At 52.6% G+C, this 22,761-nt stretch overlaps 7 protein-coding genes across 7 annotated transcripts; 3 read left to right on the plus strand and 4 right to left on the minus strand.

Moving 5' to 3' along the window:
* Positions 1-144: 144 nt before the first annotated feature.
* Positions 145-956, minus strand: J4E82_011110 (uncharacterized protein; the record flags this gene model as incomplete). Its single annotated transcript, XM_051737320.1, has 2 exons — positions 145-690; positions 753-956. 2 exons carry the CDS (start codon positions 954-956, stop codon positions 145-147), a joined length of 750 nt encoding a protein of 249 aa, XP_051582922.1.
* Positions 957-1,725: 769 nt separating this feature from the next.
* Positions 1,726-2,760, minus strand: GCH1 (GTP cyclohydrolase 1; the record flags this gene model as incomplete). The annotated part of the gene is made up of 2 exons (XM_051737321.1): positions 1,726-2,028; positions 2,092-2,760. The coding sequence occupies 2 exons, from the start codon at positions 2,758-2,760 to the stop codon at positions 1,726-1,728; spliced, it is 972 nt and encodes a 323-aa protein (XP_051582923.1).
* Positions 2,761-5,874: 3,114 nt separating this feature from the next.
* Positions 5,875-8,166, plus strand: J4E82_011112 (uncharacterized protein; the record flags this gene model as incomplete). Its single annotated transcript, XM_051737322.1, has 2 exons — positions 5,875-7,140; positions 7,189-8,166. 2 exons carry the CDS (start codon positions 5,875-5,877, stop codon positions 8,164-8,166), a joined length of 2,244 nt encoding a protein of 747 aa, XP_051582924.1.
* A 1,074-nt stretch (positions 8,167-9,240) lies between these two features.
* Positions 9,241-10,522, plus strand: J4E82_011113 (uncharacterized protein; the record flags this gene model as incomplete). The annotated part of the gene is made up of 5 exons (XM_051737323.1): positions 9,241-9,329; positions 9,383-9,539; positions 9,603-9,908; positions 9,958-10,152; positions 10,205-10,522. 5 exons carry the CDS (start codon positions 9,241-9,243, stop codon positions 10,520-10,522), a joined length of 1,065 nt encoding a protein of 354 aa, XP_051582925.1.
* Positions 10,523-13,207: 2,685 nt separating this feature from the next.
* On the plus strand, positions 13,208-15,166 carry J4E82_011114 (uncharacterized protein; the record flags this gene model as incomplete). The annotated part of the gene is made up of 1 exon (XM_051737324.1): positions 13,208-15,166. One exon carries the CDS (start codon positions 13,208-13,210, stop codon positions 15,164-15,166), a length of 1,959 nt encoding a protein of 652 aa, XP_051582926.1.
* A 548-nt stretch (positions 15,167-15,714) lies between these two features.
* On the minus strand, positions 15,715-17,055 carry J4E82_011115 (uncharacterized protein; the record flags this gene model as incomplete). Its single annotated transcript, XM_051737325.1, has 1 exon — positions 15,715-17,055. One exon carries the CDS (start codon positions 17,053-17,055, stop codon positions 15,715-15,717), a length of 1,341 nt encoding a protein of 446 aa, XP_051582927.1.
* Positions 17,056-17,746: 691 nt separating this feature from the next.
* Positions 17,747-22,249, minus strand: J4E82_011116 (uncharacterized protein; the record flags this gene model as incomplete). The annotated part of the gene is made up of 5 exons (XM_051737326.1): positions 17,747-18,119; positions 18,177-19,182; positions 19,230-20,404; positions 20,460-20,764; positions 20,819-22,249. 5 exons carry the CDS (start codon positions 22,247-22,249, stop codon positions 17,747-17,749), a joined length of 4,290 nt encoding a protein of 1,429 aa, XP_051582928.1.
* Positions 22,250-22,761: the final 512 nt, after the last annotated feature.

Below are 22,761 nucleotides of genomic sequence, written 5' to 3' on the forward strand. Positions count from 1 at the left end.
AAAATCAGGGAAGTTGTGGCAACCTCTCAGATGATGATGTTGAAGAGGTGTGAATTTATATTTAGATGGTGACAAGTATCGCACATATGAGTAATTGCTAGGAACATCTCTAGGCTAGGATACTCTCGAGTCCACATGACACGCTCAAAGAAGCCACTCCCTCCACCAGGTAACCGCCCTATCCTTAGCCTTGACCATGGCCTCCCTCTCCCCTGGAACCGTCTCGTCCCCCTTTATCAAACATCCATGACTGACACCGGGAAAGTGTACCCACTCCACCGGCAAACTCTTCTTGTCCAACACCAACTTCTTGAAAGCATGCAGCTTCATCTCATCGGAGAAGATTGCATCATGCTCAGGCTGTAGGAACATAATTGGTACGTTCAAGCCATCGAAATCCGCCTCGGTGATCATAGAAGGGTGAGCGCAAATCACGCAGTCGACTAACTTCTCGGTCGCAAGACGCAACACTGCCCAACCGCCCCAACAGTAACCCGCCGCTCCGATCTTCTTGTAGCCAGAATCTCGGAGTGCTTGGACGCAGGCGAAGACTTCGGGCTCGCGGACGGAGCGGCTGTTGCGTGCTTTGAAGCCTTCCATGTCTAGTTCAGCCCATCTGCCGGCTTTGATTAGGGAGAAGTCAAGAGACTCGCCACCGAAGAAGTCGGGCATGTAGACTGTCACGTTTGCCTGCGTGTGAACTGTGTTAGCAAGTTGACATGAAATCATAGATGAGGAGTTCGGAGACGAACTTCTTTGGCAAAGTGATCAGCCAGAAGACGGTTGTTCTTGAATCTCCAGCCTAGACCATCATGGATGATAATGACGGCAGCCTCAGAGTTCGATCCGGTGATGTAGGTTGGGTTGTCTGCGAGCTTCGCTTCGTGACCGCTCGGGGTACCGGTCCAGTTGAATGATTTGAGACAGCAAGGTTCAAAACCTCTTGGAGATGACATGGTGTGAGCGCTGTACGCTGTATGCTTTAGACAGAGATTAGCCCAAGGAAATATGAAGTATATGCCAGACAATGTTAGTCCAGTACTGTACCGGGCAGCACCTGTCCCTGTGCGGCGTAGGATTTATATCTTGCCCAAACCCGAGCATCATGAAATCCGAGTACCTCATAGCCCGAGTGCCACAGAAACCGAGTATGATGGAACCACCAACGTGAACGCCGTAACGGGGTTATCGCTGGCTACGCGTAGGTAAATTCCGATGGTATATACGGATCGGATGGTAGCATGCGATGCCAGTGCCGGCACTATGATCAGACGCCAGCCTGAAAGCGCACAAGAATCGGTTCGCTGAGTGGGTGGGGTTTGAGAAGGTTGAACGAGCGAGGCCCGGAGTTAAGGTTGGCTTTGTGCCGACGAATGCTCGAACCAATGATTACTATTCTTTTCGAACAATTGACTCGTCACTGTGGATATACAAGTATTGTTTACAGCAAGAAATTGGACGCCTAGATCATCTGTGTGTCTTGATGCAAGGTCATGTATCGTGAAAGTGAAAAGATAGGAAACGCCTGTTGAAAGGCTTATGCGTCTAACGATGCAACGCAATATGCCCGCCTACCTAATATAAAGTGAGAGTGATGAACTCCTCACGCAAACGCCAGTCCCATGTAACGCCAATGTGCAAAGTCGTGCAACGGTAGCACATGATGCGGGGAATGAAGTCAACTGTGACTTCGACTCTTCCGGACTTTCTCGCCCAATGTCATCCCTACCGCCTGTTGATAAGGTTCAAGAATTCCTGACGGGTCTTGTCTCGTGACCGCATGCATCCGAGCATGCAGCTTGTAGTTGTTGTTGCGCCCGTCTTCTGAACGCCGCGCATGACCATGCAGAGATGGCTCGATTCGACTACAACTGCGACACCTTGTGGTTGAAGCATCTCAGAGAGGGCGAGAGCGACCTGTTTGGTGAGGCGCTCTTGTACTTGGAGACGGCGAGCAAACATTTCGGCGATACGAGCGAGCTTGGACAGACCGATCACGCGGCGGTTCGGGATGTAGCCGATATGCATCTGTACAAGAGGTCAGTTGTCATTCTCTGGTACTGCATGAGACGGGATGATATCAGAACTAACCTTGCCCATAAAGGGAACCAGATGGTGCTCGCAAAGGGAGAAGATCTCGATGTCCCTCACGATGACGAGCTCGTCATGGTCCTCGTGGAAGACAGCACCGTTGACGATGTCGCGCAGGTTCTCTTCGTAACCCTTTGTGAAGAAGAGCAACGCTTTCGCGTAGCGCTCTGGTGTGTCGAGCAGCCCCTCACGGTCGGGGTCTTCGCCCAGACACTCGAGCATAGTCCTGACAGCGCCAGACAGCTTCTTGAGGTTCGCCGCCTTCTCCTCTTCGGTTGCCTCCTTCCTCTCCCGCGTGCCCTTGCTGGGCCAGCTAAGCCCGTCGAAGTCGATGGTGGGGTGCTGCGTGTACGGGCTGTGGGCCCGGCTGGTCGCGAGTGGTGTCTGCGCAACGGTACCCTCGAAAGGGTCCTCGGCGTCTACTTGACCATTTGCCATGACATGGCGGTTGTCAGTGTGCATGTTCGCGACGGAAGACTTCGTGGGGAAGTAGCTAGTCGGCCCGTCAAAGTTTACTGGCTGGCGACCCCGGTTGGACGTCGCTATAGCATGAAAGAGGTGTTCTCGCTCCTTCTTGTCGCGCGCCTCGGTGGTAAGTCTGAGGGGGGATCCGCCGTTCATCATATGTGAGGGGACCGCGGACTTGGGCTTGGGCGAGTCGGAATCCATGATGGCGGGGAGTCTGGCTGGACTTTTAACTTTTTTGTGGGGAAAGAGTTTGTACTAGGTGGAGGAGGATAAAAACTACAGAGTCAGAGAGGGCACAAGGGCCAGGCAAGCATGTTCGGACTGGCGCATGGCTTCCGCAGAAGAATAGTACTGCGGCCCGGGTCTGTATGACTACAATGGAATAACTTTGTCCTAAGCGTCGAAATGGGGACTAGCGTTCCGTACTTGCAATGACGCCACACCTCCCTCACGCTCTGACCAGGTCTGCACGTGATAAGCGGGCAGGCGAGCAGCAGGGCAGGAGCGCCAGTCAACACAGCTACCACCCATTCCATACCCAACCCTCCATCATCATCAACACATGCTTCGCTAGGTACGCACAACATCGCCGATACCGCTGGCGCCTCGTTTGACATTCACGACATCTAGCGACGATGCAGAGGATGGGCAAACCGCCATGAAGAGGCCTTTTTAAGGGCCCTTGCTTGGTCCCCGCAGCTTCACCTTATCGTACCACCAGCACGGCGCATTCTCTACAGCACCGCCCATCTATGTTCTCGAGCCACGGCGCAATCTATGACGCGTCACCACACCATGGTGCGATATGCGTCGAGGGAGGACTGGGCCTCCACTGGCGACGGTGGTGAAGGTGGATTGTCACAGTTACCTCGGCCTCTTGCTTGGACATCTTGATAACACGCCTGCGCAGTCGTGTACTAATTACGCACTGTGCCTCACTCTTGACATATACTGCGTCTAACTCGCGTCGTGGATGGGCTTTGTTTCACCTGCTTGTCGCTCTCAACCCTCAGTTCCCCCTCCGAGCCAGGGCGACAATTACCATACGCATGTCACTCACCTGCGTATGCTTCTGGCTTGTGCTGGAACATGTACACGTTTGTCGCGTCACTTGTCTTTGACGACTGCTTGGACGACAAGGTGAGCCTGGTTCACGTATTGAAGCTTCTCGCGTCTGGCTGCCTGTGGAATACTCCCAGACCCAAAGGCTCTAGGCCGCAAGGTTACATCTACGGCGCTTCCAGCATTCGACCTACACCATTTTCCCTCCCTTGCACAAGACGAGGTATTGAGTTCCCACGTCATGTGCATGCTTGCCTGGCTCGTCGCAGCGTGCGAATGCTCACGACAAGCGATGATCACGACGACCTCAGTTGAATCACAACAAGATCAGTGTCCGGGTCAGCCAAGATTCATCTCTTGGTGTATTCCGTTATTGTGGTCTGAATATCGCCCTCCCAGAGTTGCTATGGTCTGCTGCTGAGAAGTGCTTTCTCTGTTGCTTCCAAGGGGCAGGGTAGACTTCGGCAAGGTAGCGGTGGTATTGCTTCGCATGTTTTATGTAGATGTCGTGAAGCCGTATGGAACATCTGGTGGACAGCAACATGATATACAAAGTAGAAGACGTGGGAAGGATGTGCTGAAACAGATGAAATCGGGGAGCAGGCTGGAATCTTGGGCGGCATGGAGGGGCTTCCATGCACAGAATGAGGGCGACCTTGATCACGGGGCTTGGCGCTGTCGATAGCGGCTGGCGAAAGACCGACGAGCGAGAAGGCACTGCAGCGTCTGCGGCCACGACAGCAACATCGAGGAAAGCGTATCACCGGCAGCACATCTGGGAGTGTATTTCAGTCGCAGCCGCATCTTTTGTTGTTTTCCAGTTCTATTACTACTTCGTCGTAAGGCTGAGAGCAAGGTGCTTGAGTTTCTTGTTGCTCGGTTAGGCCGTGGCACTTTGACCCGCGGACCTCTTGATGCTGCAACCTTGCGCTTTCTGATGACCTTCCTGCCTCTATGGCTGCCCTGCGACGGGCTCAGGATATAGACCAGTGGAGACCAGAGGACTCGTCTACTCGGGATAGCGAGCGATCCAGGGAACGGTCACGGGAGAGGAACATCGAAGCCCGAACATCGTCACCAGTGCCACGAGCTGCCAGAGACTCCTCCAGACATCGCGCACCAGACACGCACATCCGATCATCGGCCAGGCACGTGCGAGGACGTTCTCGCGAGAGAAGTTTGAGTAGAGAGCGCGCGCGTCGCCGCAGTCGCAGCACCTCTGGGGAGGACCGCTATCGAGCTTCGAAGAGGGAAGTCAGCGCAGACAGGGTTTCCCACTCACATCGACACCACCACCACCATCGCGACACGACTCCATCCTCAAAACGCCACCACCCGCGTTCTCCATCTCCGAGAGGCTCCGCGAAACGCGTAAAAAGACAAGGGAGTCGTAGCTCTATACGCTCCACGTCCAGATCACGACGTGCGTACTCGCCGGGTCGACCTCCCAGCAGGGCATACTCTCCACGACCTGCACGCTCCGACCGCGACCGACCGCCTCGAAGGCCCACACCCGATACATACTTCCCGACGGCTTCAAATCGTCGCCGCTCTCCCTCTGTCGATAGTCATTATAGGCCAGTGGCGCATCGTTCACGGAAGAGATCAGTTTCACTGGAGAGGAGATCTAGGCGTGAAATATCGCCTCGGCGAACGTCACCGAGAAGGACTGATCGTAGACCTATTTCGCCGTTCGACGACCGCAGGGAACGATCATACAAGTCTCACAACAACCGCGACAGGGCAAGAAGTCGCAGTCGAGCTTCCAGACGTGCTCGATCTCCCTCTCGCCCGCCTCGTAGACGATCTCCAGATTCAGTTCGCAGAGACTCACCGCCCCTGCGTAGGAGTCGCTCGCCTCGCTCATCCCTTCGACGTCGTCCATCCCGATCGCCCTCTTTTACATCAAGACCGCGCCAACGTTTGGATAAAGGAGCAGATTCTGGCAAACCTGCCCTCGCAGATAGGATCACCTCACGCCGAGGCTCACCAGCACCTGGATCAGGGTACAACTCTGACGCATCCAAGAGCCGAGAGGACCAAGGCAACATGAGGGGAGCATATCATTACCAGGGACGTGGTGGGTTTCAGCAATCCCCACCGTATCCTGCCCAGAACCAATATTCTCCTCAAAACCAGTCCCCTTATCATGGTGGTCGAGGCGGTTGGAACAACCAGCCATATCCTAATCAAGGGTCAGTTCTAGTCCCGTTGGCCTTTGGTCATTCCCATGCTGACATCATCAGGTCTCCCATGCAAGGCTATACCCCAAACCAGTCCCCTTACCATCAAAACCAATCACCCGGTTACTATCCAAATCAGCCGTATCCACAACCTGGCTTTCAGAACAGTCCTCACCGCGGAGGTCATGGCAGTTACCGCGGCAACAACTTCAATGGTCCCGACCGACGCATGTCAGGCCCTGGCGCAAATCCTCCGTTTGGCGGACCTGGTGGACGAGGGCGTGGTACCGCGCCTACACAATTTTCAAACCTGTCATGGACGCCAGCATCCGGCACTCGAGGCGGCCGCCCCGCCACTGAAGCACCACGTCCACAACCGGCTGTCGCATCCCAAGCCCCTGCTGATTCTGCATCTGTCGACGCCGACGATAATCCATTTCGCCCATCCAAAGACTTGCGCGTAGAAGACGAAGGCCCCAAAGAGGAAAAAAGACCGGCGAAACCTCCAACGGCGCCAAAGTCAGGGTTTGGGTTTTCGTTGAAGACAAAGAACCCAGTACCACCAGCGAGTAAAGCAAAGCCTGGGTTGGAAGAGTCCGAGAGACCAGAACCAGTTCCTAAAGAATCTCCTCTTGCTCCCAAGGCAAAGGTGGTAGCCCCAGCGCGCGAAGCTTCCCCCCGCCGCCCGGAACCAAGAAGCGACCGAGATCGAGACTTCAGGGACAGAGGTTACGACAGCGGTCGCGAGCGGGACAACAGGGAACGAGACCGGCGATATGACAACTATTACGACCGGAAACCGGCTTACCGAGATGTACGGGATCATCGCGACAGAGACGCTCGAGATATACGGGATCCTCGAGAACCTCCATATTATCGTGGCAAAGAGCGGGACTTCCGAGAGCCACGAGACAGAGACTTGCGTGACCCGAGAGACATGAGAGACCTACGCGATGTTCGTGAACGGGACCCTCGAGACCTGCGAAGCCCTCGAGATCCCCGAGATATCAGAGATCGCAGAGAGCCATACCCACCACGACGACCTGACGATAGGCGGTTTGACCCGCGCCCTGACCCGCGCTCCGATCCGCGACCTGCTCGAAGGACACCACCTCCTCAAGTACCGAAGACAAAGATTGTTACAAGAAAACGCATGAAGCCCCGACCTACTCTGGTTCCTGAACATGCAGCTTCGGAGTCAGTGTATTACAGGAAGCCAGGTAACGAATCGGTAGTTGGATCCGGTACGTACGGAAAGGTGTTCAAGGGTGTCCATGTTTATACAAAGGACATGGTTGCCCTCAAGAAGATCCGAATGGAGGGCGAACGCGATGGCGTAAGTACATCCAACAAGCGATGACACGACAATGCTAACAACTATTAGTTTCCGGTCACCGCGATTCGCGAGGTTAAGTTGCTGCAATCTCTCAACCACGCCAACATCGTCAATCTACGAGAGGTCATGGTTGAGAAGAACGACTGCTATATGGTTTTCGAGTACCTATCCCACGATCTCACTGGTCTTTTGAATCACCCGACCTTCAAGCTTGAACAATCACACAAGAAAGATCTGGCAAAACAGCTCTTCGAGGGGCTAGACTACCTCCACCGTCGCGGCGTTTTACATCGAGACATCAAAGCTGCGAACATCCTGGTATCAAACACCGGGCAGTTGAAATTGGCAGATTTCGGTCTCGCACGATTCTACGCGAAGAGCAGCAAGCTCGACTATACGAACCGAGTCATCACCATCTGGTACCGATCACCGGAGCTGCTGTTGGGAGAAACTCAGTATGGGCCGGCTGTTGACATTTGGTCAGCCGCTTGCGTACTGGTGGAGATCTTCACACGACACGCTATCTTCCCAGGAGATGGTGGCGAGATCAACCAGTTGGACAAGATCTATAACATACTGGGCACGCCCACCGTGCAGGACTGGCCTGGCATCGTTGATATGCAATGGTTTGAACTACTGCGCCCAACCGAACGGAAGCAGTCAACTTTCGAGGAGAAGTACAAAGATCGTGTTAGCCCTATGGCCTTCGAGCTCCTCCAGGCCATGTTCCTTTTCGATCCCAACGCGCGACCCACGGCCGCCGACGTACTCGAGCACCCTTTCTTCACAAGCGAGGCGCCGCCACCGAAACGCGCTGATGCGCTGAAGGAGCTGGAGGGTGACTGGCACGAGTTCGAGAGCAAAGCCCTCCGGAAGGAGAAAGAGAAACAAGACAAAGAGGCGCGGCGTGTTGCGCGGGAAGAGAAGGACACAGCGAGGAAAGACGAGGGTAAAAGACGCGCTGACGCAAATGTAGGGGAAGAAAGGGAGGCTAAGCGAGCGAAAAGCGGTGATGCGACGGCGTAGAGTGCTGGGATATCTCACCCGAAGCCGCGATAGCGAAGCTGATTAGATAGCGTAATGTTTGTATGGCTAGAGGTATGTTCAATCTTCGCGCGACTTTGAGACGGAATACAATGTATGTATGTCCATCACACTTCTTGAATAGATATAAGATACCTTTTCTCCACTTTGACACTACATGGCTCTTCCATCGTTCTCTAAAGCAGTTGTTAGTAGCAAAGTCTACTGAGTGGAGAGATGGTACGGTCAAAGGTGTCTGGCCGACTTTAAGACCTTACTTAGTTACCATGTGGAGATCATGGAACTTTCTCTCGGCCGCTCCTTGAGTCCGACAAGCATCTTACCAGAGAGATGGAATCATTATGCACCTGCTTTCCCATTTCTGCTGTCCGCGGATCTTCTTGACCCTCAATCTCGTAACGGCCAAGGGGTGACCCTGGCGTAAGTCGTGCATCGGCGTACCTGAACCAGCAGATCGTAGACGGGCCTGTGTGCGTAAGAGACCCTTTAAATTATCGCCATAGCTGACCCTCCTCAACACAGAAAGTGAAGCATCGCTACGATCCTAGCCTAGATCTGATGTGTCTTGAGCTTGGGTTGATGAGACGAAGAAGAGTTGTACGAAAGTCGTCATGCTGGAGAAGGCGCTAGTCCGGTGCTGCCCCACGCGGAGATGCCGAGAGACGAAGAACCGCATTGTCAGACTTGATATCTGTCAATCAGAAGCTCTATCGACGTGCCGGGAGCGCTCGCCGTAAGAAGTGGGGATAGTTTAGCGTGCATCTCAGCTGCGGTGGCTCAATATTCGGCTGAATACGGCATAGCACGGAAACTCCTTTCCCGTATTCGACTTGTCCTAGTGGACCCCTGCGTGGAAAGTGCCAAACTACGGGTAGGACTTGAAGGTTTTTGCTTGTGTCCGCGCGTTGTTATGATCCCTTCGAGACTGCTAAAGAGGTTCTCCCGTCACACACAATACCCCGCTGCCTTTTCTCTGTGGCTGGCTGGATTGCGCCACTTTTGTTTGCATTACCTCTTTAGGCGTGTAGAGCGCTCGATCAGGAAATAACAATTACGATGGTCTCGTGGCGGCCGGAAACGAGATTGGAATGGGCCTTTTTTGGCACTACTGCGGTGCAAGCCCTTACGAATATTACTATACAGACGTTCGTATCACCCCGCAAAGCCTAGCACTGGAACGATCGCCTAACGTCTCTAGGGTTGTACTCATCGTCTATCTTAACTGGGTTAATTCAGTCGCATACCAAGTGCCAATCGCCTATGTCACGCCCTTGACGCTCGCTGTCAATACTTTGGGATGTCTCTTCCAAGTTATATTAACGCTTGATGCATATCGGATCAAGAATCACATCCAGGTCAGTGATGCCACCTCTCGGAGTGCACGTAAACAAGTACTGACTTCGTACGTTGACGTTTAGATCTTCGCGCAATGCGTTGCCAACATATGCCTGTCAATCTCGACTGTTCTTCAATACGGCGAAATCCGACATGCAGCTGATAGGATCCTTCTTAATCACGACCAGTTCGGCACGCCTTTTGCGGATTTTGATTGGCCTTTCCGGAAGAAGGTCTCGATCGGCTTGATGGTTTGTCTAGTTGTCACATGCGTTTGCAGCGTCATCATGTGCTGGTTAGCCAGGGGACTATACCGTGAGTTTTCCTGGGCTTTGTACCAGCACGTCAGTCCTGACAGGAAGATACAAACAAAATACATGATCTATCAGGTAAGCATTCCCACTATTGTCGCTTCCTGGCTATACTAACCTAGAGCAGATCTACCTTGTTCTTCTCAAGCTCACACCTTACTTTGTTTTCGCATTCATATTCATTTACGCCTTCATCGACGTTCATTACGTGGAGCCCGAGTTCTCGTTGACTCTCTCAATCCTTCCGGCTACTCTTATACATGTGGCTATCGCAGTCTATTTTGTAAGGCATGAGCGCTGGGTTGGGATGGGGTTTGCTTTGGTGCGTCCTTCGATTCTTATAGACTGACACTCGCTAACACTTCATATCGCAGCTCCTCCATGCCGCAACAATTGCATATCTGATTAGCAGACTGCTCGTTCTTTATGGGCATACACTACTTTCTAAAACTTTGATGAAGGATGAGATGGTATTCTACTCTTGCGTTGCGCTGGGCTTCTCGGCTCTTGCGCTCGTTGTAGGGATTGTTTGCTTGTTCAACTTCAAGAAAGGACTGAGACCGATTCTGTTAGGCCAGGTGCAGCGCAAACCGCGAGCACATGAGCTAGAAGACGATTACTATGTTCAACGTCTAAACTACAACGTGGTGCCGTTGGCTGATCGCGATTCGCAGAGGTGGGCCTTGGACTGAAGAGTAATGTGTTCCATGCCAATGAAAACAAGACGCTTTTCTCATATAGATTTAATGACGGGGATCATAACGAGCCGGTTCAGGCTACATAAACATTGTAATTCACTAGCGCTGCCTAAGCCTTTTCTTGCACTTCGGTCTCAGCTTCCGGCCTCGACAACTATTGGCCGACTGCAATATATCAGCGTATGGAGTTTCTTTTCGAGTAGCGGGTACGCGTTCAACGTTAGGTCGAGCTTTTGCATCGTGATGGGCCCGATGCCCTCGGTGGGCCCACCGTCGTGTAGAGAGATGTGTTTTACGTCGAAACAGTGTTTAATCACGTAATAAAGAGACTTTTCAGTATGAAAGAGAGTTGCACCGACCGTTGAGGGTTGAAGACGAGAACTTTCAGCCAGGTGGATGCTTGGCGAATCGGTCAAGCCTGTGCCGTTACAAGTGTATATGGCAACGACGGGTTTGCCAGAAGCCTCGTCTGGCGGTGTCCTCCTGTTAAAAAGCCTACCCGTTCAAAACAACCTCGTATTTCTTTCCTCCTTCGTTACAGTTACCCTCCACACACTGCAAGCTCCTATCGCTCGGTACTGGGCAGTTTTTCGCTAATACCCACGTCCGTGTGTCTGCTGATGAAGACTCAGAGAGATACATGTCTGTGCGATGTCCACCACCCCTGTGTTTGCACGCCAGCTACAAGGGGATTACTTAGCAGGCTTATCACTACAAAACACGACAACATACTAGCCAGCCTGAATTGCATTCACATATATACCAATCGTTTGCTTTGCAGCGGTCTCTAGGGCGCGCGCATGCTGATACGGATGTGAACTGAATCGAAATAATGATCATTCGTGTTAGAAAGGCTAGGCATGTGAGTAACGACTTCATGGCTTTGTTCAAGACTTTCGGGTGGGCAAACTTGGCTCATATATATAATGAGTAAACTGCCTCATTGCGTGTGTGTAACTTTTATCTTCAGTCGTCGTGCAATCTGGCCACTCGTTTGCCTTTGTGCGGGTAAAACCTCTCACCGCAACGTGACATCCCCTGTACTCTCTGTGATCATTGGGCAATGAGCCTTTTTGTAACTTCAGATGATTCTGCATATGGTCTGGCAGGAACCAAACAGTAGCACAAGATAGGTTTGAAGCCTATCAGAAGATCCCGTGGAGAACACTATATAAAGAATGTTCAACAGATCACGTTAGATACGGCCTACTAGGAGCAGACACAATGTGATTGAAATACATCGAGTCTGATACGGGCGAAAACATCCATGGGCGGATAAAGAAAGAGTATGTGTAGTAGTTGCCACGCGATATGCGGAATCGGGTAGCCGCGTCACTCCGGGCAAAACGTGACTCCGTAGGTTAGTTTGGCGGTATGAAGCAACATCCAAAAGGCTACATGTTGACTTCTACGTCCGTTAGTAAAATGATCGAGTAGCGAAACTTCCGGACCCACGTACCTTGTACCCACGTTCATTGCCCAATCCAGATACTCGGATAGCGTATGTGCAGTTGAAGGAACGATGAAATTCCGCGAGCGTGCATCACAAACAGCCATGCGCACAGCAAAGCCAAACGAAATTGATCCCGGAAATTTGTTGCGTTCTCTCCACAAAGAACGACTGAAGGTTAGCAATGCGAACTCCTGTACTTCATTGCTTCTTCGCCGCCAATAGTGGGGGTCATGACTACATAGGTAGCGTCAACCACCTGTACTGGTAACCCTACCTAGATGATCGCCGCAGGAACTCGACGCGACGTTTCCCAACCGCCGGCTCTTCCATCTTCGCTTATTGTGAGTATCATGCTACAGATATCTTTCGGATGTGGGTCATTCTCCAATGGCAGTCGTCATCTCATCGACCGGCCGTCCCCGACGTGATCGATTGCATTATCACGGTCCGATCCAGCGCTCCAAGAAGCATGATTGGCTTACAGCTTCTCCACTGCGTGGAAGGGCAAACGCTCGATTAGGACTATCGAAAGCTCAGGCGTCATGTAGCAGCCGAAAGAAGCAAGCGACGTCTAGCGATGGAGCGAGGGTGCTATAGCGCGGCCCGTCCCCCACATTTGATCTGCAATCTGCAGCATCGAGATACTCAGCCCTTGTGATCTACCCGCACCTGGTATTATCCAGTCGAGAATGACCCACCAAGCGAGGAGTGCTAGGCGACGGTCGCTGACCTTGCACTACCGAGGATCGCCATTGCATAGGTATGGCGACGCCCGGTCTGATTTGTCTTAGACGGTGTTTGATCAAGCTGAACTCCTCCAACCATCATGGTTAACTCCACCTCCCAAGTCGCCGACACCCTACAGGACCGGTCCCACTTATCCCATGCATGGCTTCAAGCTGCTGTATGTGCCTTTCCGGTAACAGTGAAGCGCAGCGAGCGGCAGCTGGGATGACATCCCCAATTCGCCAGACGCTCTAAGAATACTGCGTCATATCCACCAATCTGTCTTCAAGCATCAAGCCACAAGCACTTCGTCTAATCGCGCAACAGACGATGCCAATGGACGCGTAGATATGCTGCTTGGATGCACTATCGTAGTATGTGGGCGGGGTACTGATTGACGGCATTGACAGCATAAGTACCACTTTCCACTCATGCCCATCCTTTAGAAATTGGCATCTCAGTACTCTTTTCATTACAACAATACTTTTCATAATCAAAAAATGGCCGACACATTTGCAGCCAATTCCGACATCACACCAGAAAAGCTTACTATCATGAAGCTCAAGGCTAGTGGAATCCGAGATGTCTTCTCTGAGCCTTCCTCACCTACAGGCAACCGATCCTTCTCATTCGGAAACCATGCCAATGGTGCAAGTCACAGCTCATCCTTGTCACGCCGTTCCACTCGGCAGACAAGCTCATCTTCACGCCGAGCAAGCAGCTTCCTCCAGTCGCATCGGAGCAAGATGTCTACAGAGCTCACATCGCAAGCCGAGGGCAAGTTCTTCGCTTTGATGGATCTCATGTCTACTGCATCCCGAGAGGCTTCTTCACTAAAGGAGTCATGGTCTCGTATCATGGCTGAGCGGGACAGTCTCGTTCGCGAGAGGGATGAGCTTCTCATCACGGTTGAGGAAGTGACTGAGGAGATTCAGCGCAAGGAAGCTGAGCACTCGCACCACGGCCACGAGCACGGCGAGAGGAAGAGGCAGGTGGAGAAGCTCATACTTGAGCTCACTGCTGCACTTACTCAAGTGACCGACCACAAGAAGAGGCTCGCCGATCGGGACCGTGACCTTGAGAGCACCCGTCATGAGCTACATGAGCTTCAGAGCTCTGTCACTCTCACCCACGGTGAGCACGAAAGGACCAGGTCTGAGCTAGAAGCTGTCTACTCCAGGTTGAAGATCTGTGAAGGCGAGCGCGACTCCGCTCGATTTGACTCGGAAAAGCATCACAGCGAGCTTAGGACACTTCTCCGTGAGCACACTGAGCTTAAGAGCAAGTACAGCGAGACTACCTCCAAATTCGAATCTACTCGCAAGGAGGTTCTCACCCTTACCGATCGCATCAAGATGTTCGAGCTTGAGAGGGATGAGCATCTCCATGAGAAGGATCGTCTTCACGAGGAGCTGAAGCGTGCAAAGTTTAGAGTTGACGAGACTACTCGCGAGTACACTGAACTGACGGAGCGACACGACCGTGTACAACGCGAGCTCCACAAGCTTAAGGAGGTTGTCCGCGTTATCGAAACGGAGCGTGATGATCATGCCCTTACCATCGACGGCCTCCGCCGTGAGGTCAAGGCCAAAATCCTTGGCTGGGAAGAGTCCGATGCCCGTGCCAACGAGTTTTCACTCAAGTATGAACACATCAAGCGTGAGGTCGTCTCAGTCAAGGAGAAGTTGAGAGACCTTGAGCTCGAGCGCACTGAGCTTCGAGACGCCATCGACCGCTCTCGTGAAGACCATCGCCTCATCGTGATCGAGCGTGACCAGCTGAAGGAAGACCTTCATGACCAGCACCGCAAGGTCGAGGACGGTCACCGCCGTATCAACACCTTGGAGGAATCCCTCCGTCGCGCCGAGTTGACTATCACTGAGATCAGATCCGAGATTCACACTCTTACCGAACGCAACAAGGTCCTCTATCGTGAGGGCGAGGACTCACGCGGCAAACACGGCCACCTCACCGGCGAGATCAACAGTCTTCAGGAAAAGCTAGTCATCTTCCAAACCGAGATCACCAACCTCAAGTACGCTCGCGACCGCGCTCACTCTGACCTCAACGCATGGAAGCACAAGTACGAGGAGATCACTGAGACAATCTCCACCTACGACGACTCTTCCGCCGAATTCGAGTTCGAGATCACTTCTCTTCGCACTCTGCTCAATGAAGCTCGCGAACAAAAGGAACGTGCCATCTCGGCTCGTCACGCCGCCGACCGTGAACGCGACGAGTACATGGCCAAATACGAAGAGAAGTGCCGCGAGATGGAGCGCTTCGAAGAGTCTGCCAGCAGCGTGTATCATGCGAGCAACGGTGGAGCTCGTGGTGGCGCAAAGTCGATGACCTCTAGGGTAGTGTCGAGTGGAACCACGATTCACAACCACGGTGCATCAGGTGGACACAGCCATGGCCATGAGCATAGTGAGGGGAATTCTATCTTCTCCCACTAGCTTCTGTGAAGTCGAGCGACTGGGGTTCTGTTGCTGGACGGGCTGGCGCATGAAGGGCGAGGAGATTAGGAAACGGAGGAGCATTTTTGAGACGAGCAGGCCGGGTACGGCGGAGACAGTGAAGAGCGGATGACTGTCGATCGTTAGCGGTAACTAAAAAGTTCGTGCTGGGAACACGGTAGTAATGATATCTACATATGGCAAAAAACCAGACTGGAAACATCACTCATTAGGTGACATGTGGCCTGCTCAGTCTATTAGCAACCACTCAAACGACTGGAGACAGACGCAACTTTCTTTTCGTGACTCATGTATTCGTATATAAGACGAACGCGCTCAGATAGCATCCCCATTCTGGATGTTAACCCCATGTACAGGACCCGGAGTCTGTTGCTGAGCTAATTGCTTCCCACCGACCGGATATCATAGCACCTAAAGAATGGCCGCTATGCGAAAGCTACCTGCTACTGCGATGATAATGCCGCTTCTGTATGCGAACATGAAGAGAGGCAGATGTGTACTTCCAGACCGGACCGGGAGTAGGCTGCTTAGCTGAAAATAACAGCCGCAGGAGGCGCAGGAGTACCACTGATCAGGCCGTACTCCTCGGCGCCATGGAAGAAATCCATACCGTCCTCAGAAATATTCTCAGGAGCTACCATTTCTGTATCCACCTCAGTATGTACGTTGACAGCCCCATCCTGCTCCATCTCGACAACCTCTTGTACGCTCATCTCGATCTGGGGCATCGGCTCGGCGTTCTCGATCTGGTCACCGTCTTCGGGAACGACGTGGATTCCGTTGGTCTGTTCGGGTAATTCGTCATTGTTCACGCCCTCTGGCAGTTCCTCGGCGCCCTCTTCGTCCTGCTGTGCGACAACAGCTTGGTTGTCCTCGTCGTCTTGAACACCGTCTTGCTGGCCATCCATGCCGACACCACCGTCATCACTGTAGTCTTGATACTGCTCCCGGTCTTGTTCTGAAGAAACCAAGACGTCCTGGCCATCCTCCACGACTAAGCCATCTTCTTCTTGTTCCTCCTCCATCTCTTCTAGCTGCTCTTCTTCGACAGGCGACGCGTCGGCTTCGATCAGATCCTGAAGATATTGATCTACCTGCGCCACGTATTGATCTGGGATCTGGCGCAAAGTGTGGCCGCGCATCTTGCGAGGAGCAAGAGGCTTAACGGGCTTCGTGGGTTTCTCGACTACAGCTGGCTTTGGAACAGGGGCGACATCCTTGGGCGGTCGTCCTCTTCGGGCAGTTGGCTTCGGGGCTGGCTTTGTGACGGGCTCTGATTTGACAGTCTTGGCTGAAGGTAGGCGGGTGCGCAGCTTGGAGCGCATGCGTGGATTAAGACGGGGGGCAACATTAGGCTCAGCCTTGGCCTTTGTGCGAGGAGACGACCGCTTGCCGATTCGAGAGGGACCAGCGACCCGGTCGAGATCGAGTGCTGCAGTGCGCGCTGGTCGACCACGCTTGGGTGTAGCTGGCGGCGCGTTTGCGGTCACATCTGCTTTGCGAGGACGGCCTTCATGATTCTTGACAGGTGCCTCTTCTTGTACTGGTGCTTCATGTTGTGCAGGTACAGCCTCTTTCTTGGGCCTTCCTCTACCCTTCTTGACTACAGGCGCTTCGATAAGAGGCTCAGGCTCAGGCGCAGGCGCAATGTTAGGCTGGCGACCGCGTTTCTTGTGCTTCCGCGCGTCTTCGACAACGGGCTCTTCAGTCTTCGCTTTTGCGGGACGTCCACGCTTCTTTGGTGGCTCAACAGCGGCTTCGACTGCATCGGCTCTGGACGCGCGACTCCGCTTGAGAGGTGATGCAATAGGCGCTTCCTCAGCTACCGCTGCCTTGCGACCGGGCACTTTACGTGTCTTTGGCGGCATTGTGTGTTTGCGATCGTTGTTCGCGCACCTCACGATGAGCAATTGAGTATTGTGGCGTGTAATCGATACGCGACAAGTGAGATTGCCGAAAAACGCGACTTGTCGGCTGTAGGTGGGACGCGTGTGGTGGAGTCTCACTCACTAGCCCAGTCGCGGTGCACGTGGTTGGGAGTGCCCGGCAATAGGGTATGCGAGAATTGCCATTCATGTCAAATCTTCTCGAACTAAAGTATTATACATCTAAATCTGCCTGCACGTCGTTTGTTTGTGGCTATCCAATTGCACTAAACACCCATTTTCTGGTACCTACTTGCGCTTGCCGCTACGACCTTGTCCCGCCACAAAAGTCGGCCCTGGAGGCATAAATACACTGCGAAGACACTAGACTTGTGTCATCATCTCAGTTGTCATGTCAGAATCACAGTTGGGCTCAGCAAACGTGTTTGCAAGTATTACAATATATTTACAGACTAAATTTGACCCCCAACTCCAAGACTACGCGCTGAGCCCAGAGAAGGTCTATAGTGGTCGGAGAAGAGAACTTTCTAGATGCAGACAGTACAAAGACAAATGGTCGACATATTTACAGATGACCAAAATATTCAAGATGCAACCAAGACGGGAAAAAGACAACATTTGAAGAATGAAATAAGATAACGATACTACCAACGGTACCACCCTACCGCGCAATCTACTCCGCCTTCTTGCTAGCCTTGGTCCTCAACTTCATGAGACCGTACACCAGCGCGTAACTCGAGAGAGCGAAGATGACGCAGATGGCCGCATTCCTCCATCCGTAGTAGTAGTCGTTGAGGTTTACCGTGTACAGGTAGTCGCTTCCCTTGGTGTATTGGCAGACTCTGCAGTCTGAGGTAGCATCAGGGTTGACTAGGTTTGTGCGGCTTCCCGGGCCTGCCATCCACGCTTGTAGGTAGTCACTGCATGTTTGACCAGATGGGGGATCGAACATGGCGAACTCTGACTCGGAGCAATTGACATCCCATTCCCAATCGGCGAAGACGAGCAGCGCGCCCATCAGGTAGTTGAACGGGTTGAGGTAATAGCTGGAACAGTGTTAGTAGGGTTGCTCTCTAGGTTCATGGTAGTTTTGGGGTACTTACATCCAGTAGCGCCAGAATTCTTGGATTTGCGCATATGGCACAAGGACACCACAGAATGAGACGAGCACTCCGATGATGAGCGGGTTGACGAGCGAGGCAAAGACAGCGTTGGGTGCGTAGGCTGCAACGAACTGACCAATACCGGTGTAGATGAACTGGTAGACCAGCATGACGAAGAACACCGCACCTGCCTTGTTGGAATCGGTGGGAAGACCGGCAGTGTAGTAGAAGCAGAGGTAGTAGAGGATAGCGCAGATGATGAGGTACGGGATCTCAGAGACGACAAGACCGGTGACGAAAGCGATCCAGGAGTACATCTTCGACTTCTTCTCACGTGTTTCGTAGATGTCGCGACGGTCGATGAAGAGAGGTTGTAGTTGAGCAATAACACCTGGTGCGACGAAGATGTAGTTGAAAAGAGCAAAGAGGACGAGCTGCTGGTCAGCTACAGTGTTGCCAATCTTCCAGAAACTGAAACCGATGAACAGCGCGGTACCAATGTGGAGAGCAAACTTGTTGTTAACGTAGTCGATGTTGCGGTACATGCTGACGTTCGCCCTGTGTGTAACAATCTTGGTCTGAGTCCAGAGATCCATGGCGAACTCATGGCCATCATCCGTGGTTCCGGGCTCTTTGCCAGCAGCGTCAGTGATGATGTGGTCGAGGTCCTGGTGCATGCGAGCCGCTTCAGGTGAGTCAAGCCAGACTTGATGCCAGTCTTTTCCGTGCGTGCCAGTTACCACGTCGATCATGTGTTCTGCAGGGTTGGCGTTGGGAGGGCAGGGAGCGTCGTATCGACCGAAGTACTCCTTGATAGTCGTTGCGTTGTCACCGATGTCACCGAAGTAGACAGTCTTGCCACCCTTTGCGAGAAGCAGAAGAGTATCGAACTGAGCGAACAGAAGGGCGGAAGGTTGATGGATGGTGACCAAAACGGCTTGACCAACGTCGGCGAGCTTGCGAAGGAAACGAACAGTGTTGAAAGCGGCTTGACCGTCCAATCCAGCTAGCAAATGTTAGTGGTGTACTGAGAGTGTGATTACGTGGACTTACAAGTAGGCTCATCGAGGAAGATCAAGATGGAAGGCTTCGAAACAAGCTCAACACCAATAGTGACGCGCTTGCGCTGCTCGACTGACAAACCTGCTCCAACACGACCAATCAAAGTATGTTCCAAGTCGTGTAGTTCAAGCAAATCGATGATAGTGTCGACATAGGCAAGTTTCTCCTCACGGGGAGTGTCACGGCTTTGACGAAGTAGGGCAGAAAACTCAAGCGCTTCTCGGACAGTCGCAAAAGGCTCGTGAACATCGAGTTGCTCGCAGTAACCGGCGGAACGTTGGAATGAAACAGGGAGTGGTCGGCCATCTACCAAGATCTCTCCATGAATGGTACCGTCAGTCTTGCGTTGGGCAAGGACATCAAGAAGAGTGGTCTTTCCAGCACCAGATGAACCCATCAAAGCTCCCAACATACCGGGCTTGACGTAACCATGAACATTGTCCAACAGTGTGCGGTCGCCAGATGGGGTCTTGACAACATACGAAAGGTTGCGCCAGGTGAAGACGGAAGTGTTGCGCATAAGGTTGGCACTCAAGTCTTGGGTTTCAGTGGCTTTCTCGTTGCTGCCGTCTGTCCTGGGCGCTTTCTCGTTTCCTTGAGCTTCTACATCACCGGGTGTGATAGAGCGGGGGACCTTCTTCTTGTTCTCACGAGGGATCAGGAGAGATCCTCCAGAGCCGGCTGCGTCGTCCCATCGAAGTGTAAAGAAAATTGTGAGACCAACGAAGAGGAACCACCAGGCAAACAAGATTCCAACATTTCGCCAGATGTGTCCCTTCGAGTAGGAGAGGCTTCTGAGGTAATCATCACCACTAACCGAGGTAGCACCAGGCCTAGCGCCAGCAACACCTGCGCAGGCTTGGTTGACACCGTTCTGGTACTGAGGGAGGAAGTTCGGAATCAGGTTGGCATTGACGCAGGGAATGTCTTGTCCGGAGAACTCGTTCGCCATTAAAGATTCAAATCCATAGGAGAGCGGGTCAATCCAGTAAATCCAGACGAACCATGGATGCATGTTGGGTTTCGGAATCTGGTAGCCGATGTATAGAATGAGAGCTGTAATCGAGAAACCAGAGACCTTGGAGGCAGCGTCGAAGTTGGGGAAGGCGGCACCAACCATGCGGAAGAACGCAGTCATGACGAAGGTGACAACATATACAACGAACCTGTGAAATTATGTTAGTATATAGCATCGATGGAGCAAAATCACTCATTACTTACCAAGCAGTGAAGAAAGCAGCAGCTGTAGCCTTCAGAGCCACCATCCAGTACAGTACAATCATGAACATGGATACCTGGAAGAGTAGAATCGGCACATCAGCTGCGATCTGCGCGATACAGAAAGCTGCGGGGTTGTAGAAGGCAAAGTTCTTGTGTTTTGCGAGGATGGGGCGGCCGAAGAAGGAGTCCGTAACTTCCGACATGGCCAACAGCGCGTTGAACAGCAGAGCCAAGAAGAGAGCTCCTCCCTTGACGAACAGTCCGGACGAGTTTGCGGGAGCGTTGTAAAAGAGGGAACCGGCAATCTACAAGGTGAAAGTCAATAAGAGTCGAGTACGGAGACATAGGCAGAAACTTACAAGTGCTTGCAAGAGCGTTGAACCTTGCTTGATGATGAACGTCGCTTTGTCACCCCAGAGGATTTGATACTGTCGAGCCACGCAAGCCTTCACCTGGTCGTAGAATGACACAGTCATAGGTGATGATGCTGGGAGGTGCTTGGACTTGTCTATCGCCATGGCTTCGACAAACAGCTTGGTATTGGTCTTTGCCGCTTCACTCGTGGGATATGACAGTTCCTGCTCCATGGCAGCCTTGATGGAAGACCGTTGATAAGCTTGCTCCAGCTCAATGTTGTTGCGTGGGAAGCCTTCGAATCCGGGACGGATCTGTCGCTCAGAAGGCACCGTGACACCGGTCAAGAAGTCGGCCACGTTGGCACCCTCACTGCATACAAAGCCTTGCTCCTCCATGAAAGGGCGGGCTTGTTCGCGAGTGCCGTAGAAAACTTGCTTGCCTTCGTCCAGCACAAGGACTTTGTCGAAAAGGTCGTAGATGCCGTTACCTGCCTGGTACAACGTAACAATCGTAGCGATGCCCATCGCATCTGTTAGACACCTGAGAGCACGAGTGTACTCCAGAGCTGTGCTGGCATCTAGACCACGTGTGGAGTTGTCCCAGCAGGCTACGCTAGCGCGGTTGGCCAGAGTCTCGATGATAGAGACTCGTTTGCGCTCTCCACCGGAGACACCGCGAACGAAGGCATCACCAACCTTGGTATCTTCGGTGTGAGAGATGCCCATGGAGTCCATCAAGAATGACTTGAACTTCTGGCGATACTCCTCGGGGTTCGCAGAATCCTTCGGTAAAGTACGTGGGATGTTGAGTTTTGTAGCAAAATCCATAGTCTTGCCTACTGTGAGGGTAGGGAAGAAGAGCTCCTCCTCTGTGTTGATAACAATGTTGCCACGGTATTTCAGAGCTTCTTTGGCGTCCATGGAACCGAAGTGTACATCGCCATCGATTTGTGCGTAGCCCTTTCGCTTGTTGGCAAGCATCTTCAGTAGAGTGGTACATCCAGAACCAGGCCTTCCTAGGACCAGCAGCATCTCGCCAGGCTGCACGCTACCAAAGCTGTTATCGAGGATTGTCTTCAATTCGGGCTTCTGTCGTGACTCCCTGATCTGTTGCGGGATGTTGAACTGACTGAGCACGTTCTCTTGCAAACGTGCATCTGAAGGAACCACCTTTACGGATAGTCCACTCCATGTAACTCCCAGTCTCCGGCCCTCAGTAGGGTCGTTTTGTTGAATATTCTTTACATCGTTTGCAAGCCTCCACTCTTCCACCTTCGTCTTGGCGGAATCGCTGTCTGTGATGTCTTCTTCCCGCTCTCGCTCGATATCATCGTCGTGTCGTGATTTGCCGGAGAATGTACGGGATATTGTTCGCATGATCTCCTCGCCAGCGCCGGCGGGTATGTTATAAGCACTGCTCCTCCTTCGCTCCATCTTGATGTTTATTCCACGGTTGGGCCAGAACTATACTCCGTATGTGAATCGGCAATTAGGTATTAAAGAATTTATTTTGGAGTTTGGAGGTGACTGGTCTGGACAAACACTACTGGAATCAATATCGGGGTCGTTTTCATATAAAGGAGCCCATGGGAAACTGTTGTGGATACCGATCGTCCAGAAGAGTCTAGGGGGACTCGGGCGTTCACATCAGCGGCTCCGACTTTGCTGACGTCGCCAGGCGGAATTGTGTGTAGTCACTGCTTCAACCGTTGATACCGGACGAAGCAGGGACTTACTCCAGACAAGGAAGCCACGGGGACCGACCATAGCGGTACACCTGCAAACGGCCAAACTTTGGCTGGTATGATTGGCCCATGTATTCACCCCAGCAGCAAGAGCAAATTCGGATTTGTCTAGACTGCTCTGATGCTAGATCCAGGGTCAGCCACAGATAGCGTCCTTGTCTCCCGTTACTGGGCGCAGGTTACAGCGGGGCGGAATTGAAA

The sequence above is a fragment of the Alternaria postmessia genome, assembly GCF_024291825.1.
Source record: "Alternaria postmessia strain BMP 2775 chromosome Unknown scaffold_166, whole genome shotgun sequence".
NCBI classification, from domain to species: domain Eukaryota; kingdom Fungi; phylum Ascomycota; class Dothideomycetes; order Pleosporales; family Pleosporaceae; genus Alternaria; species Alternaria postmessia.